The sequence below is a fragment of the Dunckerocampus dactyliophorus genome, chromosome 12, assembly GCF_027744805.1.
Source record: "Dunckerocampus dactyliophorus isolate RoL2022-P2 chromosome 12, RoL_Ddac_1.1, whole genome shotgun sequence".
Taxonomy (NCBI): domain Eukaryota; kingdom Metazoa; phylum Chordata; class Actinopteri; order Syngnathiformes; family Syngnathidae; genus Dunckerocampus; species Dunckerocampus dactyliophorus.
This window is the reverse complement of record NC_072830.1, coordinates 19722419-19746970: the sequence shown is the minus strand read 5'-3', so window position 1 is coordinate 19746970 and position 24552 is coordinate 19722419. Positions and strand designations below refer to the sequence as shown.

General features: G+C 40.2%; 1 protein-coding gene across 3 annotated transcripts in view; it reads right to left on the bottom strand.

The window, feature by feature from the left end:
• Window positions 1–24552, bottom strand: part of clcn2c (chloride channel 2c) — a 128440-nt gene that overhangs the window by 63486 nt on the left and 40402 nt on the right. For 2 of the 3 annotated variants that reach the window (XM_054793984.1, XM_054793986.1), the window contains exons 3-6: window positions 13756–13806; window positions 2564–2695; window positions 1768–1896; window positions 1536–1669 (exon numbers count right to left, since the gene is read on the bottom strand). In XM_054793984.1, coding sequence (XP_054649959.1) covers window positions 1536–1669; window positions 1768–1896; window positions 2564–2695; window positions 13756–13806 — 446 coding nt within the window. The remainder of the gene's footprint in view (window positions 1–1535; window positions 1670–1767; window positions 1897–2563; window positions 2696–13755; window positions 13807–24552) is intronic. The other variant, XM_054793985.1, reaches the window with a different exon arrangement.

The window sequence follows — 24552 nt, the reverse complement described above, 5'->3', positions numbered from 1 at the left end:
GTTTTCTTCACCGTTTGTGGATTTGCATGGAATTAACTAATTAATTTAAAAAGGGGCAGATACAGGAATTTCTTTTCACTTTTTGCTGTTGTCGTCCACCTGCAATGGGTCAAAGTCACCTGATGTCAGAATATTTTTTACTGAAACGATCAGATAGATGTTTTGTCTTATTTGGTGCGGGCAGAGGCCCAGACAACATTCTAATTCTGTGTGTATCCACTAAGTTATCCCCTACTATAACATGGGTACTACACCAAGAAGTTGCTCTTACAACCATACAGTGGAGGAAATAATTATTTCATCCAATACTAATTTTGAAAATTTACTCTCTTACAAAAACATGCACAGTCCATAATTTTCATGGTAGTTGTAGGTCAACAACAGGGTCTTAACACCCATTGCATATCCATCCTGGCAAAAAAGTACAAAATACAGACACACAGAGAAACCGAAGGCTCACGGCGCATGTACAGCACACTAGCTGGTTGTGCTTGATAAATTCTGAGTGGGTTGCACAGGTACGGTAGTTCCGTTTTATAGATATTTTATAGCATCCTCAAAAATCAAAACATTTGAGAGGGAGACTGAGGAATATGCATTTGTTTTAAATAAAAGTAACTGTCGGGAAAATATATATATTAATATACACATTAACGTCAGACTGACTTGCTATGATTATCTGCTCAAGGCTAGAGGCATATTGTCTCCAAAACAGGTCCTCCACATGCTTATCCCCTGATTGAAATAGCCTTGGGTGTCTAGGTATGTGACTGCCTTCATCGTCTCTGTCCCTCACAGGACGAGGAGGTCACCCCTCCCCTCGCACATGTGGTTTCCTATATTAAGAAAAATTTTCACAAGAATAGTCAGACGTTTTCTCCCGAAGCCCTCTGTTGAGGTTGAGGTTGACTTGTCTCCTTGTATGCAAGTTTTATTAAAATGTATATCTCATTATTCTCAACAAACTTGTCTCGTCTCTTGTCAATGCATTTTGGAGCTAGCAAAAGATTTTCCTTTGACTGTTTGGTTAATACATTTTTAAGACCCTTTAAAATCATATTTAAGACATTTAATGAGATTTTAACAGAATTTGACATTTTAAGAACTTAAAATGACTGGATTTTAGACTTTTTAAAGACCCCGTGGATACCCTGAACAAGAGACCAAAGAGAGAACAAAAAACACCTAGAAAAAAAATAAAGGTTATCTAAATTAATCTGTATTTGATTGAGTGAAATACATATTTGATTCCCTACGAACCAGCAAAAATTCTGACCCTCACACCCAACCGATGATGTGCCCATGAACAAATTAGTCCAAGAAACTTGGAGAGACACAGATCACTGTTAGCACAAAGTTTTGCTCAAGGATCAAACACTTATTTCAGGGTAAACAGGGTATGAAATACTTATTTGCCTTTCTGTATGTATGGCCTACAAAAGCATATTATACATAAGAAGAATGTGATCTTAACCAAACAATTGGCATTCAGACGATGGTTTATTTACAACGTAGCCTTCATATGTTTGTGTTACCTCCTTGCCAAGCGGCATTCCACTGCCCAAGGCACAGGTCAGGCCAATGACTTTAGCCACAAATGTTTTGAAGGTGAGGTATTCCTTCAGCACTACTCCTCGCAAGATAGTTTTCATCTCGGGAATGCCAGAACCTGAGCGAGAACAGCAGGTCGGGAAAAAAATAAGTGGGATAAGTAAATACACGCTATTCTAAAGTAGCGAAATTGCTGTGTTAGTGTGTTTATCGTACCGACAGCCTGTGGAGCAAGAATCTGAGTGAAGCCAGCAGAGAAGGTGATGAGGACGACAGGGTATGTGACCCAGGCCAAATACTGCAGGAAAACGTTACTGTCCAGGCCACCGTACATCCACTTCTGTGCTGTGGAAACAAACACGCAATCAAATGTAACAAACAGAAGATTGTAAAACAGAATGTGTACATTACAATAGGTGAGCATGAAGTCCTCGGTCTACCAACGAGTTCCGTTCCTGCGACAATGTTGTAAGTCAAGTTTTAGTGTCAGTTGGAACTTATACCTAAATTAACCCCTATGTCACTCACACCGTACACAGAACACATGAAGTACAAAGATAAAATACATTAATTAAATGAAATAGTAGGGGTTTCTCGATACACCTTTTTCACTTCCGATACGATTCTGATATTGTAACCTTAAAAAAATCGGTCGATAGTAATATCGATCGGATATCAGTACGATCATACATACTTTTATTACTTGCTTCGTAGCATGGAATGTTAGAAAAGGCTTGATCACAATGGTTAGAAAAGTCTGGATTACTTGAACAGAACAATAATCGGCAACAGTAGGAATGAAAAAAACGGATCCATTTACTTCTTTATGCATCTGGTGTATAGTTTTATCCCCAACAGGCATAATGTAGCGAGGCTCGAGGTGCTCAGTGAAAGCGTTTAAACCCGACATCAATCACCTCCGACAGGGGCTGTCTCTTTTCTGTTATAGCCAAAGACACGCTATGCAAATGTTTCAAACAGCAGTGGATTCTCCTCCATTCCCACGTCTTACCTTGGAGGCAAATGGCGATGCAGAAGTCCACCACCCAGCTGACCAACGCCATGAGTAGTCCCAGCAAGATGAGAAAGATCCAGTCCTCCCCGACGCGTGAGATCAGGAACTTCTGGCAGCGAACTGTGCAAACTACAGGCAAGAGGACAGCTGAAGCAAATTCCAAAAGACTTTTGTTTTTGTTTTTGTGTTTTTTTTAAATCAACTTTAACTTGTTAATGGTGTTTTCACATGAGGATGGGCAGATTGAATGGGCTTAAAAAAACAGTGATAAAACATTTAATAAGCTATTAAACAAATGGGATAAAAACAGTCACATGTCCATTGTTGAGTCACATTTTTGAGCCCAAAATTTTAATGAACAACGACTGAACAATAAATGACTTTATAAAGCCACTTTTGTGACGGCTTTTCTCAGCAACATTTTGGTAAAATTAAAAAAAAAGATCAATTAGATCAATTAATTACAGATCATAATGAACTAATCTCACCATTTTGTAATCTCTTGACAGCACTAAGCATGATAACTGTAAGAGGTGTTAATATATAGAAAGGTAGTTTCAGGTTACTGTACCGACACAGAAGAAGCACCTTGAGGCTAATCATGTTACCATGTTATCAGCAGCCATAAATATCTTATGATACACACACACACACACACACACACACACACACACACACAAAATGTGCAATGACTGATGCCTGAACATGCAACGGGGTCAGGGGCTCTGACCCCTTCAGGGCCCAGGTGCACCCAGGTGTAACCATGTATGTTCATGTATTCTAAGACAATTCACTCACCCGTTCCCAACATCCAGTGGAACGCCGTTTATGTTAATGCCCCTCGGACTAGCTGACGACATAAGCGGTTGTAGACATAACTGAAATCCAAAGTAGCCATTGCTTGCACGTTTAATTTCACCAGAGACATAGGGATTATGGCGATAAAGGAGTTTTTGAGGCTATGGCAGTTTGTTTGTGTCCGTTTGTGCATATTTTGAATTTGATTCTTCTGTTTTCAGATAATATTTCATACTATTACAGCGGTAATGTTGTTATATGTCTTGACTACATCACAATAAAGCTTACAGGCATGCCCAAATGTATGTCGACGTCAACTTAAGTAGCAGCTTTTTAGTAATACAGTGGAACCTTTCTTAGCATCATTAATCTGTTCCAGAAGGTCCAATTCTAACCAAAACATACTCTAACCAAATACATTTTTACCATAAGAAATATTAGACAAATAATAATGTTATAGTTAAATCCAACTAATCTTTTCCAGAAAGCCAAAAATCTTCCTACAAAACACATTTTTATAATTTGCAATTACAGTTTTATATGCAGAAAACAATTCAAAATACATATACAGTAAATTATAACTGAAAGGGATAAATGAACATTTAAGGTCAAGGGGGAGTTACATCTCAACACATGTGCTCCTACGTGCTGGCTACATGCAAAAATGGGGTCAATTGCAAGAGACATGCACATTTCCTGCATGGATTTTCAGACTCACAGACAGCCCGCAAAGCCTGTGGGAAGAAAATTGGAGGATGCAAATTATTTTCTGCGTGCACGTAGGAAAACCTCGCACGCAGCCAGGTCGCAAGAGCAAGGCAGAGGAGTGCGTGTGTCGAAAGTTTAAAAGTAAATTGCGTACATCACCCGGCCACGGCAGGCGACTCCTCCAGCCGTACACTCGACGTCCGTGAACGCACGGCGGCGGCTCACGTAGTAGCGTGTCCGACATTAACACGCCTTGCCAGGCCACGGCGGGCGGCTTCTCCCGGCCAACAGTCTGGTTCTTCCGACCTCCATGGATGCACGCCGTCTGCTCACATAGTGTATTAGAAGGGATGGGCATTGTTTTGGAACGATTCCGGTTCAGATTCCTCGTTTCGATTCCGGTTCCTAACGATTCTCAATGCTTTTAACAGGTAGGGTCATACAGGTTTGCATGGCTTAAATGAGGGCGCTCACCAGAGTTATTTTTTGAATGAAATGTCTGAAATTCTCCATTTAATGATATGAGTTTGCATGTTCTCCCCGTGCGTGCGTGGGTTTTCTCCGAGTACTCCGGTTCCAAAAACATGCATGTTAGGTTAATTGGCAACTCTAAATTGTCCATAGGTATGAATGTGAGTGTGAATGGTTGTTTGTCTATATGTGGGCTGTGATTGGCACATATAGTCCACGGTGTACCCCGCCTCTCGCCCGAAGTCAGCTGGGATAGGCTCCAGCATACCCGTGACCCTAGTGAGGATAAGCGGCATAGAAGATGGATAGATGCAATTTTACTATTTTTCACCACAATATAAATATCAAACCAATCAACTAAAATAGAAATGTTGCAAAGTTTCTTTGCACAGGAATACACTTTCATAAAAGAAGTTTGCTTTTGAAAAGCTCATGAAAAAATATTTCTACATTTGCAGTTTATGTGTTGGTGAGTGTGTGATGCTTCAGGCACTGAAACATGCACTAACCTGGGTGCAGAATGTCTTATTATTTTTTCTGGGTGAAGAATATCAAATAAACAACTTATAAAGTAACCGTCTGAAAAGTACAAGGGTTCAAGTTGGACGCTGGATATTTGAGCTGGGCTGTCATATTAGACCTGGTTATTTTGTTGACTGCCTCAATGTTGGTGTAAGCTATTTTTTATGACACCCTTACTTTGTTACTACAAGCAAACAGGATGTGGTGTACAGTACTCTTATTTTGAAGGCCAAAAGTGTATTGCGAGTGTTGAGAAGGTCTCTTGATTGGCATCCTGAAACCCTCAGTAACACTAGCATGAGACAGACGTCATTTATTGTTTGACTTCCTTGAGTCTGACTGCTTAGAGGAAGTCTGACGTAGCACATAAAAGATGAAGCACTCCATTTATACCCCATGAATCCCAAGGTGTTGTTGGTCGTGCACCCTCCTTTGTATGATATTGTGTTGTGAATGTTGCACGAAGCCGACCGCTGTGTTTTTTGGGGGGTTTTTTGTAAGCCAAACTTTTTATCTGCTTCTTCTTCGTTGATGTTCACAGCTATTTCTTCCGATCAACAGACCGGGCATCAAAACTAGGAATCAAAATTTTAAAATGTGAACAATCCTGGGAGAATGGGAATGTTAGTCCTGGTTCCCATCGATGCTGGAGACTCGATGCCCAACCCTATTTATTAGGTTTGTTTTATTACAATGGAAGCCAAATGGAACTGCTTTTAGCACAGGTGAGAAGAATAAAAATCTAGTATCAAGCATAAATCACCACCAACAGGTGTCCCCATCACCTTCTAAACTGATGCCGGCGGTTGCATCGTGGGGACAAGCCAAACTGCTGTTAGCAGGATGTTAAAGCTTAATGAGACATTAGCATCGACTAATTGACAGCTTTGTTTACAAATTCAATAGCTAATTTGCCATCTATCATGCAAAGCAAGGCCAGATGTGCAATTTCCCTGGTGAATGTTTGTTTGCTGGCCTGCTCAACAAGCTGCAATGCAGAACTTGCTGTCTGGGTGGTTGTAAGACAGATTAGACGACATAAGAACAGGTAAAATAAGGCTCCATTTGTGTCATGAAATGAATGAAAAGTCATGACCATAAAAGGGAAAACAGGAATAACAGAAATCCGATCCGATCCGATTTTTTGTTGTAGTCTTGGCGATCCAATCCGATCCTGGTTGTTTTTTTTTGTTTGTTTGGTTTTTTTTAATAATAAGCTTTTGTTAAAAACAAACATGAGTTTATAGAATTGAATAGGATTATGAAAATAGCTCTTCAAAGCATTAAAAATAATGCAACCAAATTATTGCTGAATTAACTTTTTTATGACACAACATGACAAACAATATTGTTTGGCTTTTGTAATAAACCTCTGTGAGTCAGGTCCGTTATGCAATAAAAGTCTATCCAATAAAAGATAAGCTGAAAAAATGGGCGTGCAAAATACATTTAGTGTAGGACTAATAATTTGACATGGTTATAGATCAATTTGTGGTGTGATTTAGAATATATTACTTTACTCTCTGAGGCCCGATGAAATCCGTTTTACTTTTTCTCAAATTCCGTTTTCCATCCATCCATCTGCTACCGCTTATCTGAGATCGGGTCGCGGGGGCAGCAGCCTAAGCAGGGAGGCCCGGACTTTCCTCTCCCCGGACACTTAGTCCAGCTCCTCCCGGTGGATCCCGAGGCGTTCCCAGGCCAGTTGGGAGACATAGTCTCTCCAACGTGTCCTGGGTCTTCCCCGAGGCCTTCCACCGGTCGGACTTGCCCATAACACCTCCCCAGACACCAAAGTGCCAAAGACACTATCTGGCAGCAAGAGCAACACGGACACCACCTTCATGTGGCTCCAGTCAGTCTTAGTTTGGACAGCTAATCGCTCTTCAGACAGAGATTTAAAAAGTGGCATATCTAGAAACTATGTGTGTGCGCGCAGATAACAAGGGCTTGAACTTCGATTTCAAGCCCTTGTTACACTGAATGAGTTTAAAGCTCTGGTGAAATCATTGCAGTCTACCTTGTCTGTGTGCCAGTGTTTTATGTCAGCAAGTTTTTTATGTTTTGAATGTTTAATGTTTTGTTTTTAATGTTTTTTTAATGTTGTGTTGTTTTTTGTTTTTAATGTGACTATGCTGCTGCCCTCTTGGCCAGGTCTCCCTTGTAAAGGAGATCTTTGATCTCAATGGGACCAACCTGGTTAAATAAATGCTAAATACAAACAACAGGGTGCATCGTTTCCAAGTGGCGGGTCTTCTGAATGTGTTATGTTTCTGTGATAGATGCACTTTGCCGTACTTTGTCTTAAACATAGTGGAAAATATTCCATTCCGAAAAATGCTATCCAGTGCAGTGAGGAATCTGCTGTTTTTTGTATTGGAAAAACCAAGCAGCCACTGAGCGGGTACATGTCACAACACAGACGGCTAACTCTTCACTGGGATTCAAATAAAAGTATTAGTGCAAACCAGACCGCACTCAAGTTTGGACGAGAATACTGGATGACAAGTGTGAACGCACCCTTCCTTGCTTGTTCTATTTATTGGTGCCAGCTACAGACTCATACTGCCCATATAACTGCCGAGCCTAATTTAGGTTGCCTTGGATACAATATAATGAGTTCATTAAACCGGCTTACAAATGTTTGTACGGGTGAGATTGTGTAATAGCTTCCTTCAGTCTGAGCAAAGCATTGTCCAATAAATCGGATACGGAGATAAGATAAACATATAAAATGAAATGATCCGACTCCAAGTGTTGCTGGGAGAAAAGCTTGTAGTAGTCATCAAACCAGCGGCTCTCTTAATGGTTCTTTTGGTACACTTAATACAATAACAGAAGCATCTCCTTTGGGCTTGTTCTCTCACTATCCATCCCTGCTCAGACCACTCCTTCATGTTGATGTATTTTCTATGTTAATGTGGAGTTGATGTTTATGTAAATGTGCTGTAATGGCATAGGCGTTGGTCTTGCACGAGCAGGCTAAGCTTCTCTTCTCGCACTCAGTCAACTCTGTTTTGTCAAGTTACAGCAGTTATAGCGTTGGCCTTATGACTGCATTAAAAGTGCCTGCTAAATGAAGTGTTACTGGTATACACACACACACACACACACACAGAAAGCCTTGTGCAGTCCTCTTTAGTAGTGTTCAGATGTTGTCAAATCAGAAATACCCAGCAATGTTGTTTTGCGTGTAACAGAATTTGTTTGTGTTTAATGTTTTGAACGACAGGTGGTCCTCGAGTTACATATGAGTTCCGTTCCTAGACTGTGTTGCAGGTCTAGTTTTGGTGTAAGCTGGATTTAAGTCACTCACACTGTACACAGAACACATAAAGGACATAAAATACAGGTATAATACACCAACTACAGGAATGAAATGAAACAGTAATAGAAAAACTAGAAAAATTTCAGTATAAATTTTGAATGGGCCTGCCTTGCAATTATCCCCGCTACGGCTTTGTAGCCTCACAGGTGACTACAGTATATGTTATTATGACCTTGACACTGGGGTCGATTTGCCCACTGTATCGGTAATATCAACACTGGGATCTTTCTACCCACCTCTTTCTATTGTTGGAAATTACTCTCTGCAGGACGGAAGACGGATCAAGATTTGACGTGGCAGTTATCGGTGAGCACTGTATTCCTCACCAATTACTCTATCAAAGTCATTTTATAGACAAAGGCAGCATTCTTGTAGCACCCTGCTACTTCATTGTGTGCATTATAAAGTTCCAACAGGAATTTTCTGCTCAAGGCAAACAAGTGTTGGACGTAAAAAGCGTCAATACCCCATAAACCATGCATCTGTCGGGTCAAACGTGACACATTCACACAGCGGGATAATTGACAAATTAAATAGGACGATTAATCGCTGGAGTAATAAAACTTTAAATGAAGTGCGTACACTATAGTTTGATTATAATTCTCCTGACAACTGCTCATATCCTCAAAACCGGACAACGTGCGTGGAATGTTTTACCACGTTTATTATATAAGTTTATAAATGTACCCCGTCTCTCGGTAATGGATTTATTTCCACTGTCACTACTCAATCCGTACCGAAAACGCAACCGGTTTTGCGCGTGTGCGAGACCTGCGTCACTTCCTCCTTTTGCAAATTTGTATGACAGCGGTTCTGCAATGTCACGTGCTGTGGTAGTTGTTGTTGTGTTGTTGTTTCTATCCTCTTTATTCACCAAGACTGAGATACAATGCACAATGCCACTTGGAAACAATGCACCCTGTTGTTTGTATTTAGCATTTATTTAACCAGGTTGGTCCCATTGAGATCAATGCACGTAGCGTATGCGCAGATGCGCCGCAAAGGTAAACGTCATATATACGTATAATATACATGAAACTATGCCATGTTTCGGTACCCAAATGCCAGTCTCCATTGTGCCGCTTGGACCATTAAATTCACAAGAGAAGAAGAGGAAGCCAGAGAGTTGGGGCAGTATTTACACCAACAAGGAGACAAGCTAAAAGGTACACAAGCTAGTAATCCCCTGACACTTTGTGCTTTGAATTTCACGGCTTCAATCTGACACAATTTTTAAAAATATATTAATAAATCATGCTATTTCGTCGTTGAAAATTTTATTACTTAAAAAAAAATGCATATTTAAGCAAATTTTACATATTTTTCGCCAAAGTAAGCATTTTCAAGCATAAAAATGGCTAAATGAACTAAAATATTAACACGAGGCATTCAGAAGATGCATGCAGAAACGATATGTCGTATTCTACACTGGTTACTAGGCGTCAGTACTGTTACTGTAATGTTTGGTGAGGCACAAGCACGAGACTTGATCGCTGGAACAACAGGCTTTTATTGCAATAATCCCGAACAAGGCCTAATGTTGCAGCTGTAACCCACAGCAAGCTAAAAACTCCACTCTGAACTTGGCATTGCTTCCTGTCCGCCCCCCACTCAGCTCCCCAAGCACCGGAACGCATGTCTAACACACACACAAGCATCAGTCTTATTTATGTCTTAAATGGCTTAGTATTGCATAGTAGATGCATAGTAGAAAGTTTGAATGTAAATAGTTTGTCAAGCAATCTACCACAGTGGTGACTTTTTTCTATGCCCCTGAGGGGCACCGCAACCACAAGAACCAAAGCAGATTTAAACACACATTAAAACGATACTGACAACACGAACAAGGTGTGGAAAGTTATGTTATCAGTTTGGCTTCGGCAAGTGACAGCTAATTAGCATGTAGCGTCCTCTTCCTCCAGTTTATTCAATTTTTTTGTTAACATTTTTGAGAGTCAACTGCTGATGGCATTAGACGGGCGACATAACTTCCAGCTCCGGTTGCCATTTTGTAAGGTAGCTAATAGTACGCTAGCAAGGAAGTGCATTAATAACACGACAAAATGTGAGCCATATTGTAAGCTAACCGGAGAATGCACACAAGCAGACACAAAATTGTGGCGTAAATTTTAACCGAAAAACACACTAATTGGGGCGGATGCAAAGCAAGGTTCCACTTTAGCAATGTAAACCGGGACTTCTCACTGAGGTGTGAAATATGCAGGAAAAACTGTGTTCTTAAGGGGGGATTTTTTTTAATCACAAAACATCATTTTAACTTTTAGCTACTACATGGAAACAGGAACCGGAAATCAGCTTTGTCCTATGTCTATGACATCTATGACATCATCTGCGGCTGACGCTGTAGTTCTTTGCTAAGTAACACAATTATCCCACAAGTCTCTCTCTCTTTTGATCACGGATGCAAACGAACCCACAGTGGAGCCCACCAAAGTTGTAAGTGCCAGCATTTTCATAAAGAAGGTGAGAAAAACTATTGAATTCAAGAAATAACTCATTTGAAAACACAAAAGGTGGTGTTCATGTTGATCTTGCTGGAACATCAATGTTAGCAACACCGTTAACAATTTGGGCTTTCTGGAATGGATTAACATTTAGGGATACTCTGATCAGGGTTTTATGCGGCCTATTCCAATACCGATCATCCAGGACTGCAATTGGCCAATACCGAGACCATGGATTCATTATAAAATGTATTTATTATTCTATTTATTTACAAGTGCTATTGACCATATGATATGAAAGAAGGAACCAGAAAATCACCTTAATTTAGACAAAAACATGTTTGACTTACTTTTGCAAGAGAACATACTGTATATCACTGGTGACACAGAGGATGACACACCTTCTTTAAAGAGTCTTTGGATGTGAGAGTACATTGGTGGAGCTCTGGCAGGACTTCCAGGTAAGTGAGAGAGCATTCGGAGAACCCAGTGTCTTCCACCGCTGCGGGGAGCAATAGTACTGCAATGGTACTAGTACTAGTATCGGCTTTTGTGATCGGCATTGAAAGGAATTTATCGGCATATACTAATCACATGATTTTTCACAGAAATTGGCCGATACCAATTGGTGGCTGATGGACTGGAGCATCCCTATCTACATTTCATTAGGGAAAAATTGATTGGGTTAGAGTACGTTTCGGTTGGAGTCTGACCTTTCGGAATGGATTCATGACCCTAACCAAGGTATTTCTATTATAAGTCTGTTACTCTGTTTCAAAACAAGTTTTCTCCACAGCAGGGGATACAGTGAAGTGGGTTCGGATCTAGCCCGAGAAACTTGCTGGTGTTCTTGAAAAAGAACTGCACAAGAAACAAAGACGTTTTGGGGGTAATAGCGTACTTTGTGGCCACACAGCATAGTTTCACAGTGCCGGTCCAACATAAAAACAAAGTTTGCATTGTATGTGCTTGATGTTGCATTCTCACTGGCTGTGGGATTAATGTTAAACCCAATCAGTCAACTGTGATGCAAGTCATTTCCTGGATTAAAGGCTGGTGGACCAAATGTCCACGGACCTCTATTTGCATTGTATCCATCTCTTTCTTCCTATATCCATTTTTTATCCATTTTCCATCCAATTTCCAGACCTTTGCCATCAACTGCCTCATCTATTTCTTTTATTGTGCTCTCTCTCTCTCTCTCTCGCTCTGCATTTTCCCTCCTCCCTCTTGCCACTTTTGCTCCCTCATACTTTTTTTTTTTGCTCACACACTCTCCAGCCCACCCACACACACCCCCAACTACTCATATCTACTGTTGCAGTGTCAGCGCTACCGCACTGCAGTCCTTTGCAGACATACATGTGCAATGAAATACAATTGTAGCCTAATCAGAACACCTTAAGAACATTTACACTGTATAGAACTGAAGTACTGCATACTGTATGTGGTTACATAACAGCAAAACCAATACTATTAATCATCAAATAACATATTTACTAACTCCTTCCCACACATGGTTGATAAAGAGGGTACATTATATCCATTTAGTCGATATATCTTTGTATGTGTAGCCATGACATATTAGTCTTTTTTTATGCTACAGAGATGAGGAAGACATTGATCATCACGATTGTCTACAGCTTGCACCGCCTAATCAGGACCATTCATCTCGCCTTTCTTTCTCTCACACACACACACACACACACACAGAAAAAAGAAACACATTGAGAGTTCTTTATTACTTTCCATTAGGGCTTGGGGCATGCTCTAATAAGGCCAGAATGAGGGAGTTAGTCAACACACACAGGAAACACACAATAGAGAATGTGCAAGATATTTTTATGCCAACTGTTAAATTATTAGACGGCCATACGGTTGGGGGTGTAGGCACATCAAGTAATGTGAATAATAATGTAAAATGTCATTTCACTCGTAAGATTTTACATATCAGGACGCAATTAAAAATATTGAATCTAAGTGTCATCTTAAAATGTTTATTCGGATCAGATTTTTTATGCGGCAGGATGTCACCTATTACTACTCCTACAGATGGTGACAGTGTTCTGTAGGACTATTTGAAACCAACAAAAGGCCTGTCCACATGGGAACCGTCCTGGGATAGATTTTTTTTTTTGGCAGGTTGAAAAAATATAGTGTCCACGCTGTGCCGGGTTAGTAAATAGTCGCATCCAGACGGGAACGTATCACTGGTTGAAAACCATGTAATACATAAGGTACAGGTGAACAGATGCGCAGACAGAACCACATGACACCAAAACTATATAGAAGAAAGACTTTATGTGCACAGAGTCCGTCATCTTCCGCTTTCCAAGGCTTGTCTACAGTAGATTGACGAAAACGTGGAATTACTCTGCAAGCCGTTTTGGAGTATAAGTCACTTCTGGTTAACTTTCGGAGACAGGGTGGTGACGTCATCATTATGAGAAAGCAGCGGCTTGCTCGTCTACACGGCGCTTTTAGGTTTTCCCACTCTGAAAGCAGTTTTCAAAAAACACTGTTCCGTGTCACCCAGAGCGCCGTTTCCATGTGGACGAAAGGCTGAAACCATAAAATACTTTGCCATTTTGACCTGAAAACGTTTCTGTGTGGACAGCCCCAAAGAAGACCAACGACATTTGTTAGTTGTCAAAGTAAAGGCTCTGAAACAAAACTCAACTGGAGACTTTATTGACAACCTGTTATCTGTCTGCAGAGCAAGCAATGGTACGTCCCAAAGCAAGTGGGTATGAAACATGAACTGAAACAAGCATTTGATTAATTTGGATTAACTACAGATGAACAGTTATTGAAGATTAATAATTAGGGAGCGCAACACAGGTTTAATGAGAAGTTGAATGTTAAAGGGGTGCTTTTTTTCCTCTTTACTTGTTTACCAGAGATAAAGTCCTGGGCTGGTGCTTCCAGAACATATGGATACCCTGATCCTAGAGGACAGATAAACCACAGAGCATAGTTATCACACGCCGAGTACAGTATATGTGATTGTAAACACAGCAACCAATAACTCAAACCCGTTATTACATTTCTGTCAGGAAAATATGGCTTGTCGTTGCACTTCTAAAATGTTTGGTGTCCATTATTCCATTTGATTTGACTAATATTAGTTATAACTATGCACTAACATACAAATGCATTTCTGCTGTGATACACATTAATGTCACACAGACTTGCTGTGATTATCCGCTCAAGGCTAGAGGCCTCTTCTCTCCAGGACATGTCCTTCACATGCTCAGAATCAACAGCGTTGGACATGTGGGCATTTTAAAGGGATAGTTCGCATTTTTTGACACGCAGTTGTATGACATCCTCATCAGCAGTGTAGTACATCAGCCGTGACTTACCCACCACTCGGTCGCACGAGTCCAGTCCTGGTCGGATTGCCGTGACGAGGAACGTAGTTCTGCTTGGTAGCTGGGGCCATTTAAGCAAAGAGTTTGGTTTCTCAAAACAATATGCGTTCAAAAGATTAATACATTTGTATCACAATGCCGCCTCACAAAAAAAAAAAAATCAGACCTCACAAATCGCTCTGCATTATATTTGTCTCCCGCCGTATCCCTGCGCACTGTCGCCTGTCCATTCTTGTATACGTGATGAAGACGCTCGCATCTTTTTCCACGACAGAGCGCAGGGGCCATCTTGTTTACGTGTGTGTTCCACAAAGGAGAGATTTTTATGATGCAAATGTATTATTTGAAGGCACATTGTTTTGCAACTAAGCAGAACAACGTTTCCTCACGGAAAGGCGACCAGAACTGGACTCGCGGGACCAAGTGTAAGTCACTGTTGATGTACTACACTGCCGATGGGGATGTCATACAACTTCATGTCAAAAAAATCCCACATCTTCCCTTGTTGAAGTTAGACATTTTCTCTAGAAGCCGTCCACTCAGGTTGGACCTCTCATTATTCTCTAAGAACTTATCTCGTCTCTTTTGGAGCCCGCAGAACATTTTCCCTTGACAATTTCTTAATTTCCCTTGACAATATGTGTATCAAAACAATTGAGTTGTGAGTTTGTGATTATGTTGGTTGTGTGCAAACTCAGCAGCATAACATAACAGCGCGAAGAAGATGGATGAAGGAATGATAGGAGAATGCAAATCTCTTGTTCTGGGGTAAGAGTTGGAATAATGAAGGCGTGTCAAGATTGGAGAAAAAAAAAATGCATGATGAATCATTTTGTACATGGACTAAACGTTGCTACTTGATAAACCCCTTTTGATTTTACAAATGATTTAAATGATTTAATAATTGTTATGAAACACCTTTAACACAACCCATATTAAATTAACATGTATAAAAGTATTTTTGTAAAACCGAACAAATGCAATTGAATGCTTTGTCCCAGCATGCCTTGCGGCACCTTGTTGTAAACCAGGGGTGTCAAACCCGTTTTCATTGAGGGCCACACCACAGTTATGGCTGCCCTCGATGGGCCGCTTGTAACAGTGAATATACTGTATATTAATATAAATGTATAATTGCCTAATGATTTTATTACAATTGCCCATGTGTTTAATAATTTGATAATATATGTTTATCAGCAAATTGATGGTTAAGTTGCTATTAGATCATCAGTCAGTATTTATTGTTGATTGCAGAATAGCTTGTTGCATGATCAGATATTATTATATTATATCATTTGTCAAAATTAAATTAAATTTTTTTAATTTATTTAAAAAAAGTGATTTTTTTTTCATATTATTTCCAGCCTTTCGCGGGCCACATAAAATGATTTGGCGGGCCAGATCTGGCCCGCGGGCCATGAGTTTGACAAAGGAGTTGTAAACAGTTGCTTGAAGTACATGTTAACAGAGGTAACATAATTGTGATACAATAGTATCAGTACAGTACAGTAGTACAGTAGATATAATTGTTTATTATCCTCCACTTGTAGCAGTAGTTTCCCTAAGTGTGTGTTATTGTGTTAGGTAGGTGTGTGATGAATATAGCCTTATTTATTTTAAGACACCGTGTGTCAGACAGTTATGTTGAGTAATGACCTTCTCCGGTGTCTGGTGTATTGACAAGCTCATTGTTTCAAGTTCCATTTTTGCTACTGCTAGCCCAAATAAATTAAGAGCAACTTCCTTTGGATTGCAAATATGCAATTTGTAATGAAAGCGCTGGTTACACGAGGGAAGAATAAGCAGTTCCCCTTTAATACTTCTAATTTAATGTTTCTGTCACGCTCTGCGAGTTAGCCAGCGTGACAAGCCGTTTATGTCCCCTTTTTATGCCTTAGTTCCTGTTTTGATGTTCTTATTTTGTGTTTACTTCCTGCTTTGCCCTGTTCTGTGTTTTTCTTGCGTTGCGTTTATCACTCGCACCTGTTTCAATATCAGTTACATCTCTGTTTAGTTCAGGTGTGCGCCTCGTCCTTTGATGGAGCACCGTATATGTCAATGAACCGCTCTTTGTTGGTATCTTACCGTTGCACAGCAGCATTTATTAATAAAATAGACATTTTACCTGCAATTGAGTTTCATCCTGGGATCCCCACCACAACGCCAACATGCCATGACCTGACAGTTTCCTTCATGCTGCGTTCATGTGTGACATGCTGAATGAGCCCACTTTAGAATTTCACTGATTACCGGGACACCAGAGACGGCCACCATTTATCCTCCAATTTATTTATTGTACACTTAAAGTTTCAAATGGAGCGGGGGAGAAGAACAGTAAGGAGCCCAGAACTTACCACTCCTACACAGAATGGGAGGAGAACTTCCTTTCACTATGTCATGTCGGACATGACTCCATGCAGTGTGAAGGTAATCTAATGTAATGTCACGTCTCGTCAATGTAAGATCACCGACGCCTCGTGACCAGAATACTACATATCATTTGCATTTCAATATTTTTTGAATAACAACAGTCCACAGACAAACACAAAACAACGGTCATTTATTAATTAATTAATTTTAGGCTAAAAACGTGACAGTGTGAGGGAGTGATGTTTGAACCGCAACGTTGTGAGGAACGACTGTATCGGATATTGGTTAGAAAGCCACTAGTGAGCCTCTTTTCTAATATTTCTCCATGTGAAAGAAAGCATCTTTCGGGCTCTAAGAAGTACTATCTATACATTTTGAAGGGTTGTCCTTTTTAAATTTCACTGGCTGCGTTCTAAAATGTCCCAGGCAATTCGTTTGTAGTTGTTAGAACTGGAAGTCCTCCAACAGGCATAAGAAATACAGGAAGAGTACGTGATAGAATTCGGAGACTGAGTGGCCAAAGGCTTGCGGACAAGTGGACAGGCAGAATTTTAAAATATTATAAAAGGATGAAGACATGAGGATGACGGGGAAGGAAAATCAATCAGTATTTGCAGAGAGATTGAATCGGAAAATACATTTAAAATGAAACAGTGTGATGCCTTCAGCAATTACTTACTACTGATTTTGCAATCAGAGAGGGGAGCTACTTAGAACATCAACGTATTGAAATAGCAACAAAAAAAAAGACAATTCTGAAAAAATAAGTAAATAAATAAATAAAAAATTTAAAAAAGACAAGATGTTAGTCAGCTTTTCTGTGGAATACCTAACACCACAATTCATACATCAATTAACTGCGCAGTAAATAAAAACAAACTCAATCATTTTGCCGGTCTCTATATATTGACATGTGCATGCGTGTTGGTTTTCCTAATCTCTCTCTACCAAACAGGCGGGGTGACAAGAGGTTGACTCTGTGCTTCTGTTCCAACACCTGGGCGTGTTGGTTCTATAGTAGAACGGTGTGAGTGAATCCACCTGTCAGACACTCAGGCTTTTTGTCACAGTGCGGAGAGGCGGGGCTGCTAGCGAGTGCACACACAGCAGCATCACTCTGTGTACACTCGCTACATCGAACATGATTGAATACTTTCTTCGTGCCGGTTGTTCACTATAGCACTTCATTGTGCACCTAATGCATTTTCCTGCATCCAAAACGTACACCGACCAAATTAGCAGCCGTCTGCATTGACACACAATGTGAACTTCGGAGTATTTCCGGGTTATTTCTCTGTTTGTTTTTTGTTGTCCATATTCAGACAATAACTAAAGTGACATTGATACAAAATCCGAAATATAGCATAGTGTCCATGATACCTGTTACATTTCGGTCTTCTACTGATCTTTTTTTTTTTTTTTTTTTTTTTTAAATCAATACACTTTGGGAATTATTGTTTTACATGACGTTTCCGCGCGCGTTTAATTTATTTTATTTAAAACCTCTTGGCATTCCAATTACAGTGTTAAATACTCTTGAGAAATTAAAGTGTATTGCTTTTGATACGGTGCACTCGCATTATTATGCTATATATTACCCTTACATTAAGATTCAAGATTCAAGATTCAAGAGAGTTTTATTGTCATGTGCATAGTACAACAGCAGTTATACCATGCAATGAAAATCTTATTCTGTTCATTCTCCCAAGAAAAGAAAGAAAACAAATGAAAGAATAAGAACATAAGAAACATAAACACATAAACATATATACCAATAAATTAAGCAACAACAACAGAAGAGACATTAATACAAGTAAATAATACAAATAAATAAATAAATAAAGTGCTATGAGTGTGTGCGTGTGTTGCGTGCGGCGTGTGCGAGTGCTTCGTTGAGGAGCCTGATGGCCTGTGGGTAAAAGCTGTTTGCCAGCCTTGTGGTCCTGGACTTCAAACTCCTGTAGCGCCTGCCTGACGGTAGGAGTGTGAATAATGAGTGTTGTGGATGTGTGCTGTCCTTGATGAGGTTGTGTGTTCTGCGTAGGACTCTAGATGTATAAATGTCTTGCAGTGAGGGGAGGGCTGCCCCAACAATGTTCTGTGAGGTCTTGATCACCCGCTGGAGTGCCTTCCTATCACGTGTTGTACAGTTACCGTACCAAACAGTGATGGAGGCGGTAAGGACACTTTCGATAGTGCATCTGTAGAAGCAACTCAGGATTGTGGTGGACATGCCAAATTTCCTCAGTCTTCTCAGGAAGTACAGTCTCCTTTGGGACTTCTTCAGAATTTGTTGGGTGTTGTGAGACCAGGTGAGGTCCTCGCTGATGTGTGTGCCAAGGAACTTGAAGGTTTTCACCCTCTCCACCTCAGTCTCATCAATAAACAGGGGTCTATGCGGCTCCTTTTCCCTTGTTCTTGGGTCGATGATCATCTCTTTAGTCTTATCTGTATTGAGAAGGAGATTGTTATCACGACACCAAGCTATGAGGTCCGCCACCTCTCTTCTGTATGATGTTTCAACACCACCAGTGATCAGTCCGATGACTGTAGTGTCATCTGCAAATTTAATGATGCTGGTGTTGTTCTGGGAGGCCACGCAATCGTAGGTGAAGAGCGTGTAGAGGAGTGGACTCAGCACACACCCCTGTGGGGTCCCAGTGCTCACAATTCTTGAGCTGGATGTGCGGTTGTGGACTCTGACTGACTGGGGCCTGCCTGTGAGAAAGTTAAACACCCAGTTACAGAGGGAGGGAGACAGGCCAAGTGTGAGGAGCTTATCTGTGAGTTTGTGGGGGCTGACTGTATTAAAAGCAGAGCTATAGTCTATAAATAGCATTCTGACGTATGTGTCCTGGCCCTGTAGGTGAGAAAGGGATGTGTGGATGGCAGTGTTGACTGCATCATCCGTGGACCGGTTCTGGCGATATGCAAACTGTAGAGGGTCCACGGTTGCCGCCGGGATGCTCTTTTTGATGTGGGCTCTTTTTGATGTGGTGATGTGATGTGTGTAATACCCTAACATTAATGGAAAAATGGTCTCAAAATAATGTTGACATCGTTTATCGGCAATAATTTGTAGGACAATTATCGTCCAGCAAATTTTGTCATGATTTGTTATAAAATTTGTTATAAAGGAACACCTAAATCACTCACACTTTGCACAGAACACATGAAGGACATACAAAATACAGTAATAAAACTATTAAATACCAGAATGAGATTTAAGAATAATAAAAAGAGCTGTATGACCATCTCTGAAGCCATACATTCTGTTCTCTGCACGTGTCTCGGTTGATTTCCTTTTATATTTCACCACAATAATGCAGCCAAGGTGCAAAGATTGGCCAAAGTTGCAAGTCACACTAAAATCACAGTGGCTTGCTGAAGCTACACTAATAATGGCAACCCTGGAGGATCTGAAATACAGACAATAATGACTGCTTTAAGAAATTCTCTTGGGCTGAATCCCAATTCCCAATTAGCTCTTCCCCTTCATCTTACCCTTTTTGTCTTACTCCTTAAAACAGAAGGCCAAGGGGAAGAAGCCGCTAAGAAATGGAACACCAATTGATTCTCATTACATCCTCACCCTTCACCGCTTTCTGGCTGCGACCTAGGAAGATGAGACAATTAAACTGTTCATAATAAATGTTTCCCACCATAAAGTAAGGTGCATATATTTCTACATTATTTCAATGTCATGTAGCCAATCACAGAACACGTTTTGTTTTAAATAAAAGAAACACCTTTTTACAAACTGTGACATTTATTGCAAAACAACAAACAACTCTAATAAATAACATCTTGCAACCAGCACAGTGATAACATTTGTAAAAAACAGAAAATGTATCAAATACACATATGAAATAGAAATAACAATATAAAAAACATTATGAACATCAACAAATGTTTTGGCCTCGCTTTGGCCTTCTGTCGTTGATGTTCTCCCTCAGATTCTTTTGTAAGAAAGTCCAAAATGGCATTTTGTTGCATTTTACTTGTCTGTACTGGGACTGCAGCTTTTGAATGGTGCTGGAGTGCTGTGCGGTGTAGCAGAGAGCTGACTTCAGTTGGCTCAGCATCTCCTGCAGGAATGGCACATGTGCATGATTGATGGGCTACAACTATTAACTCGTTGTAAATACTATAATAATAGCAATAGTAGTATAGTAATAGCGTGCTGAAAACAACAAAAAAAGATGGGACAGTAACGTTAAATTCCAATATTTGAGTAAACTTCGATAATCTGGTGTGCTGTCCACTTATGGCCATTTTGTTTACATGTTTTATTTAGCTCTTTCGTTACCGTCGATACTCGATGCTGAATACAATAAACATATCTGACCGTGAGAATGGCTGCTGGGCTAGGGTGGCTATAATTCACAGCAAACAGACTTCACTACGATGTTGCGTTACAAGAGTGATTACGTCACAGTACAGTTCAGTAATGTCGATTCCCAACACTAGCGAACGATTTTAAAATACAACTTACAATTAACAGGCTAATGTGGTCGCTATCTAATCATAGTCTAATCATTTATGAAATGCAGTAGATTGCAGTGAAGTTGGACGTCGGCGTTAGTCGGCTACTTATAACTAGCGACAACCAACAATTGAAAACATGGCGAATATTTACGTGGAGTAGCAAATGATTGAATATCTAATAAAACACGAGTGATGCTCAATTACTTACATTTAAATGCTTTTTCGGTCTCCCCACCGCCGCTGGAGTGTTGCATCCGCGTAGACTCCGGCTACCGCTTCATTTCAAGTCTGGTCCCCGACCACACTTGGTTTCTAGGGCTGTAGCACTTACCCCCATAAGGAGAATTGGGACACCACCTGATTCTCGTGAACGTGCAAAGCCTATGGGTAAGGGGTAAGATAAGGGGTAAGGCGCAGAACTGGGATTCAGCCTCAGACCGGACCTCTTTGACTTTAAATTTAATACCCGTGGTTTAATATTACCAATACTAATTCTATTCTAGAGTTACACAAAATGTCACCTTTAATGACCACATTGTGCAGCTCTTGCCATAAAGCAGAATTACAACCAGGACCATGTTGGCGTCTAGGGACACGAGTAAATGACGTCACCCGATTAATCTTCATGGCAAGCAGTGTTATGGGTGAATCTTGGCTCAACCTGATGTTGTTGTAATACAAAATCAATGCCAAAGCCAACGCTATGCATTGAGAATTCTCTCTATGCTGACTCACACAGGATCAGTGCCAGAGGCATTATAGTGAAGCACTTGACAACAGAGGTCCAAGATTAACAAACACACACACACACACACACACACACACACACACACAAATGGTATTGAACCAAATATCGATCAGTGTCTCTTTGATATATTAAATTGAAATCCAACTTTCCCTACTCAGAAATTAGAAAGAAATTGGTTGTGTGCGTTTGTGTGTGTGTTTGTGTGTTACAACTGGACTTGACTGACTTTGCAGCACAGTGTTTTAACAACACTGACGTACACGCACACACAGGTCAAGGGCTTCACATAAATTCTGATTTATTTCAAGCGCTCTTACAGGAAAAATGTTCCCATGGACCATGTCTCAGATCAGATATGAATCTTCATAAAAAAGCTAAACTTTGACCCATTACTGTTGGAATGAAGGTCCAAAGCAGGGGCATCAGCACCCCTGTTACAGTACCACCGATGTACACAGTAGGACTTGTCGTATCAAGTGTCGTTATGTGTAGTCCTAGAATGCAGAGCAATTTCTGCGCCTTTGACACCAAGCTGTCCCTCACTCAACCCTAGTGGCAGCATCACTTGTGAGTAGAGCTGCAACAATTAATCAGTGAAGCGATGATTAATCGATGATCCAATTAATCGACAACTATTTTGGCATTCGTTAATAATGTTATGATTTCAATCTGATTTCAGCCTCATAAATGTGAATATTTTTTAACTTCCTTAGTCATCCATAAAAGCACAACTATCATCTTTGTGTTGAAGGCAAAACAAGATATTCACACACATTAGCTTAGCTTTGGCTTTGGAAAACAGTTATTGACATCTTTGCTTCTTTTCGCATATGTTGCGGACCAAACCACGAATTGTTTACGTTTGGTTCATATTGATTTGGTCTGTATTGGACCTAAATGAGTAGTTACTAGTTACTTTCCCAAAAAAGTAATTGAATTAGTAACGAGATTACTCCTTCATGAATGTAATGTGTTACCAGGGGAATCAATTATTGTGCTACATTTTGGAGAAACCTTCAAATATGTAAAATGATTAGGATTTATCTTTGTAGATGTTTTCTGAGATTAAAGCTGCGTTTTCCCAGTGTTTTCCCACGAGTGAGCAACCACAACTCTCATTGACTAGCTATTTAGCTTCCTGTGTAGTAGTGGTGAACCACGGTGACTGTAGTGACATCCAGATAGTTGATATCAGTGCTGTGTGATCAGTGTGATCAGTGCACAATAACGCACCACATTTCACTAATGGAAACGGAAATACTAACGTTGTTAGTGACGTGGTTGTATTTATATGGAAGACCAGTAGCGGCAAGAGTGCATAATTTGATTAACAGCCGATTTGGATAAATATTAAAGATCGCACTACCATGACAACAAGGAAAACAGAGGATACGACCCACAAAGAAAGAATGAGGCAGTTGGAAGACGACATTCAATAACACTTCACATTCGATATCACAACCATGCTGCAAGGGCCTGCTCAAGTACTGGAAGTAGGAACCTATGTATCTATACGTACAACACCAAAGACGGCAGGACAGAAGACCTGGAAGTGGAATTGGATTGGACTGGAGAATGACTTAAATCTAGACAATAAAAAGGGAAAACTGTTTTTGTTTGTTCACAAACAACTGCTTTTATTGTATGGAAGAATAATGTAAATAGTGAATTAGTGCATGTTGAATACAAGAGGTGAACAAATGTATTAGCAATTGATGGGTTGATGAAACGGAAAATGGGTAGGATTAAATAAGCTTTGCTTCTTCCTACACCTTTTCGGACGTATGGAATTGTGAATTGTAACGTGAAGCATTTCAATGTATGCATGTTCAAAATAAAATAAACCATAACCATATTCAATGCCATGACTCCTGACACAGGGATCGTCGAAAATTAAACACTACACATAACTGCCAGGTTACGGTATCTGTGATCACATTAAAGGATCTGCTCCTATGAAAGCAAAAGTAAAAACTAATCAGCGTTGTTGTTTTTCGCTCTCTTGTTTTTAATCACTGTTTCATTTAATTCTTCTAGTTTTATTCGGTTTACGGTTTTTACTACTGTACTTTATGTCCTTCATGTGTTCTGTGAACAGTCTGAGTGACTTTAGATATGAGTTCTGACTTACAGTAAAATTGGACTTACAACATGCCGTAGGAATGGAACACATTCGTAACCCAAACAACCACCTGTATTCTTTTAATATGCATTTCACAAAATTCTGTTAAAAACAAAAAGTCATTTTTGGATGTTCTCTTCTATTTAAGTACCGGTTCAGGCACCTTTTAAGCAGCGGCAGGCAAGTTTCAAAAGTACAGATTTGGCACCAGTATCGGATAATACGTAATCAACACCCAACCCTCGACGTAAGCGGGTTCCTTTGTACAACTTTTCCAGTTCCTATAGAGGATAAAGGGTATTAAATTGGTGAAATGGGGAAGAAGTGGCAAAAACAAGAGGAGAGGGCATGTGTAGGGGGTTGTCTTGTAGAGATTATGAGAGAAAAAGAAAAATAGGAAGTGAAGAGAAGATGAAAGAAGAAAAGCTCATGAAGAAAGAGCAAATGTTGGTCGCTAAGCGCCTGCCTGTCACCATAGCAACATCAGGGGCCACACTGAGCTCCTGCTACATCACACCCGTTGATGCGAAACGATGTGCTTGTGCGTGAATGTGTGTGTCCTGGTGTAGGTGGACAGAGGGAGACAAGTAGA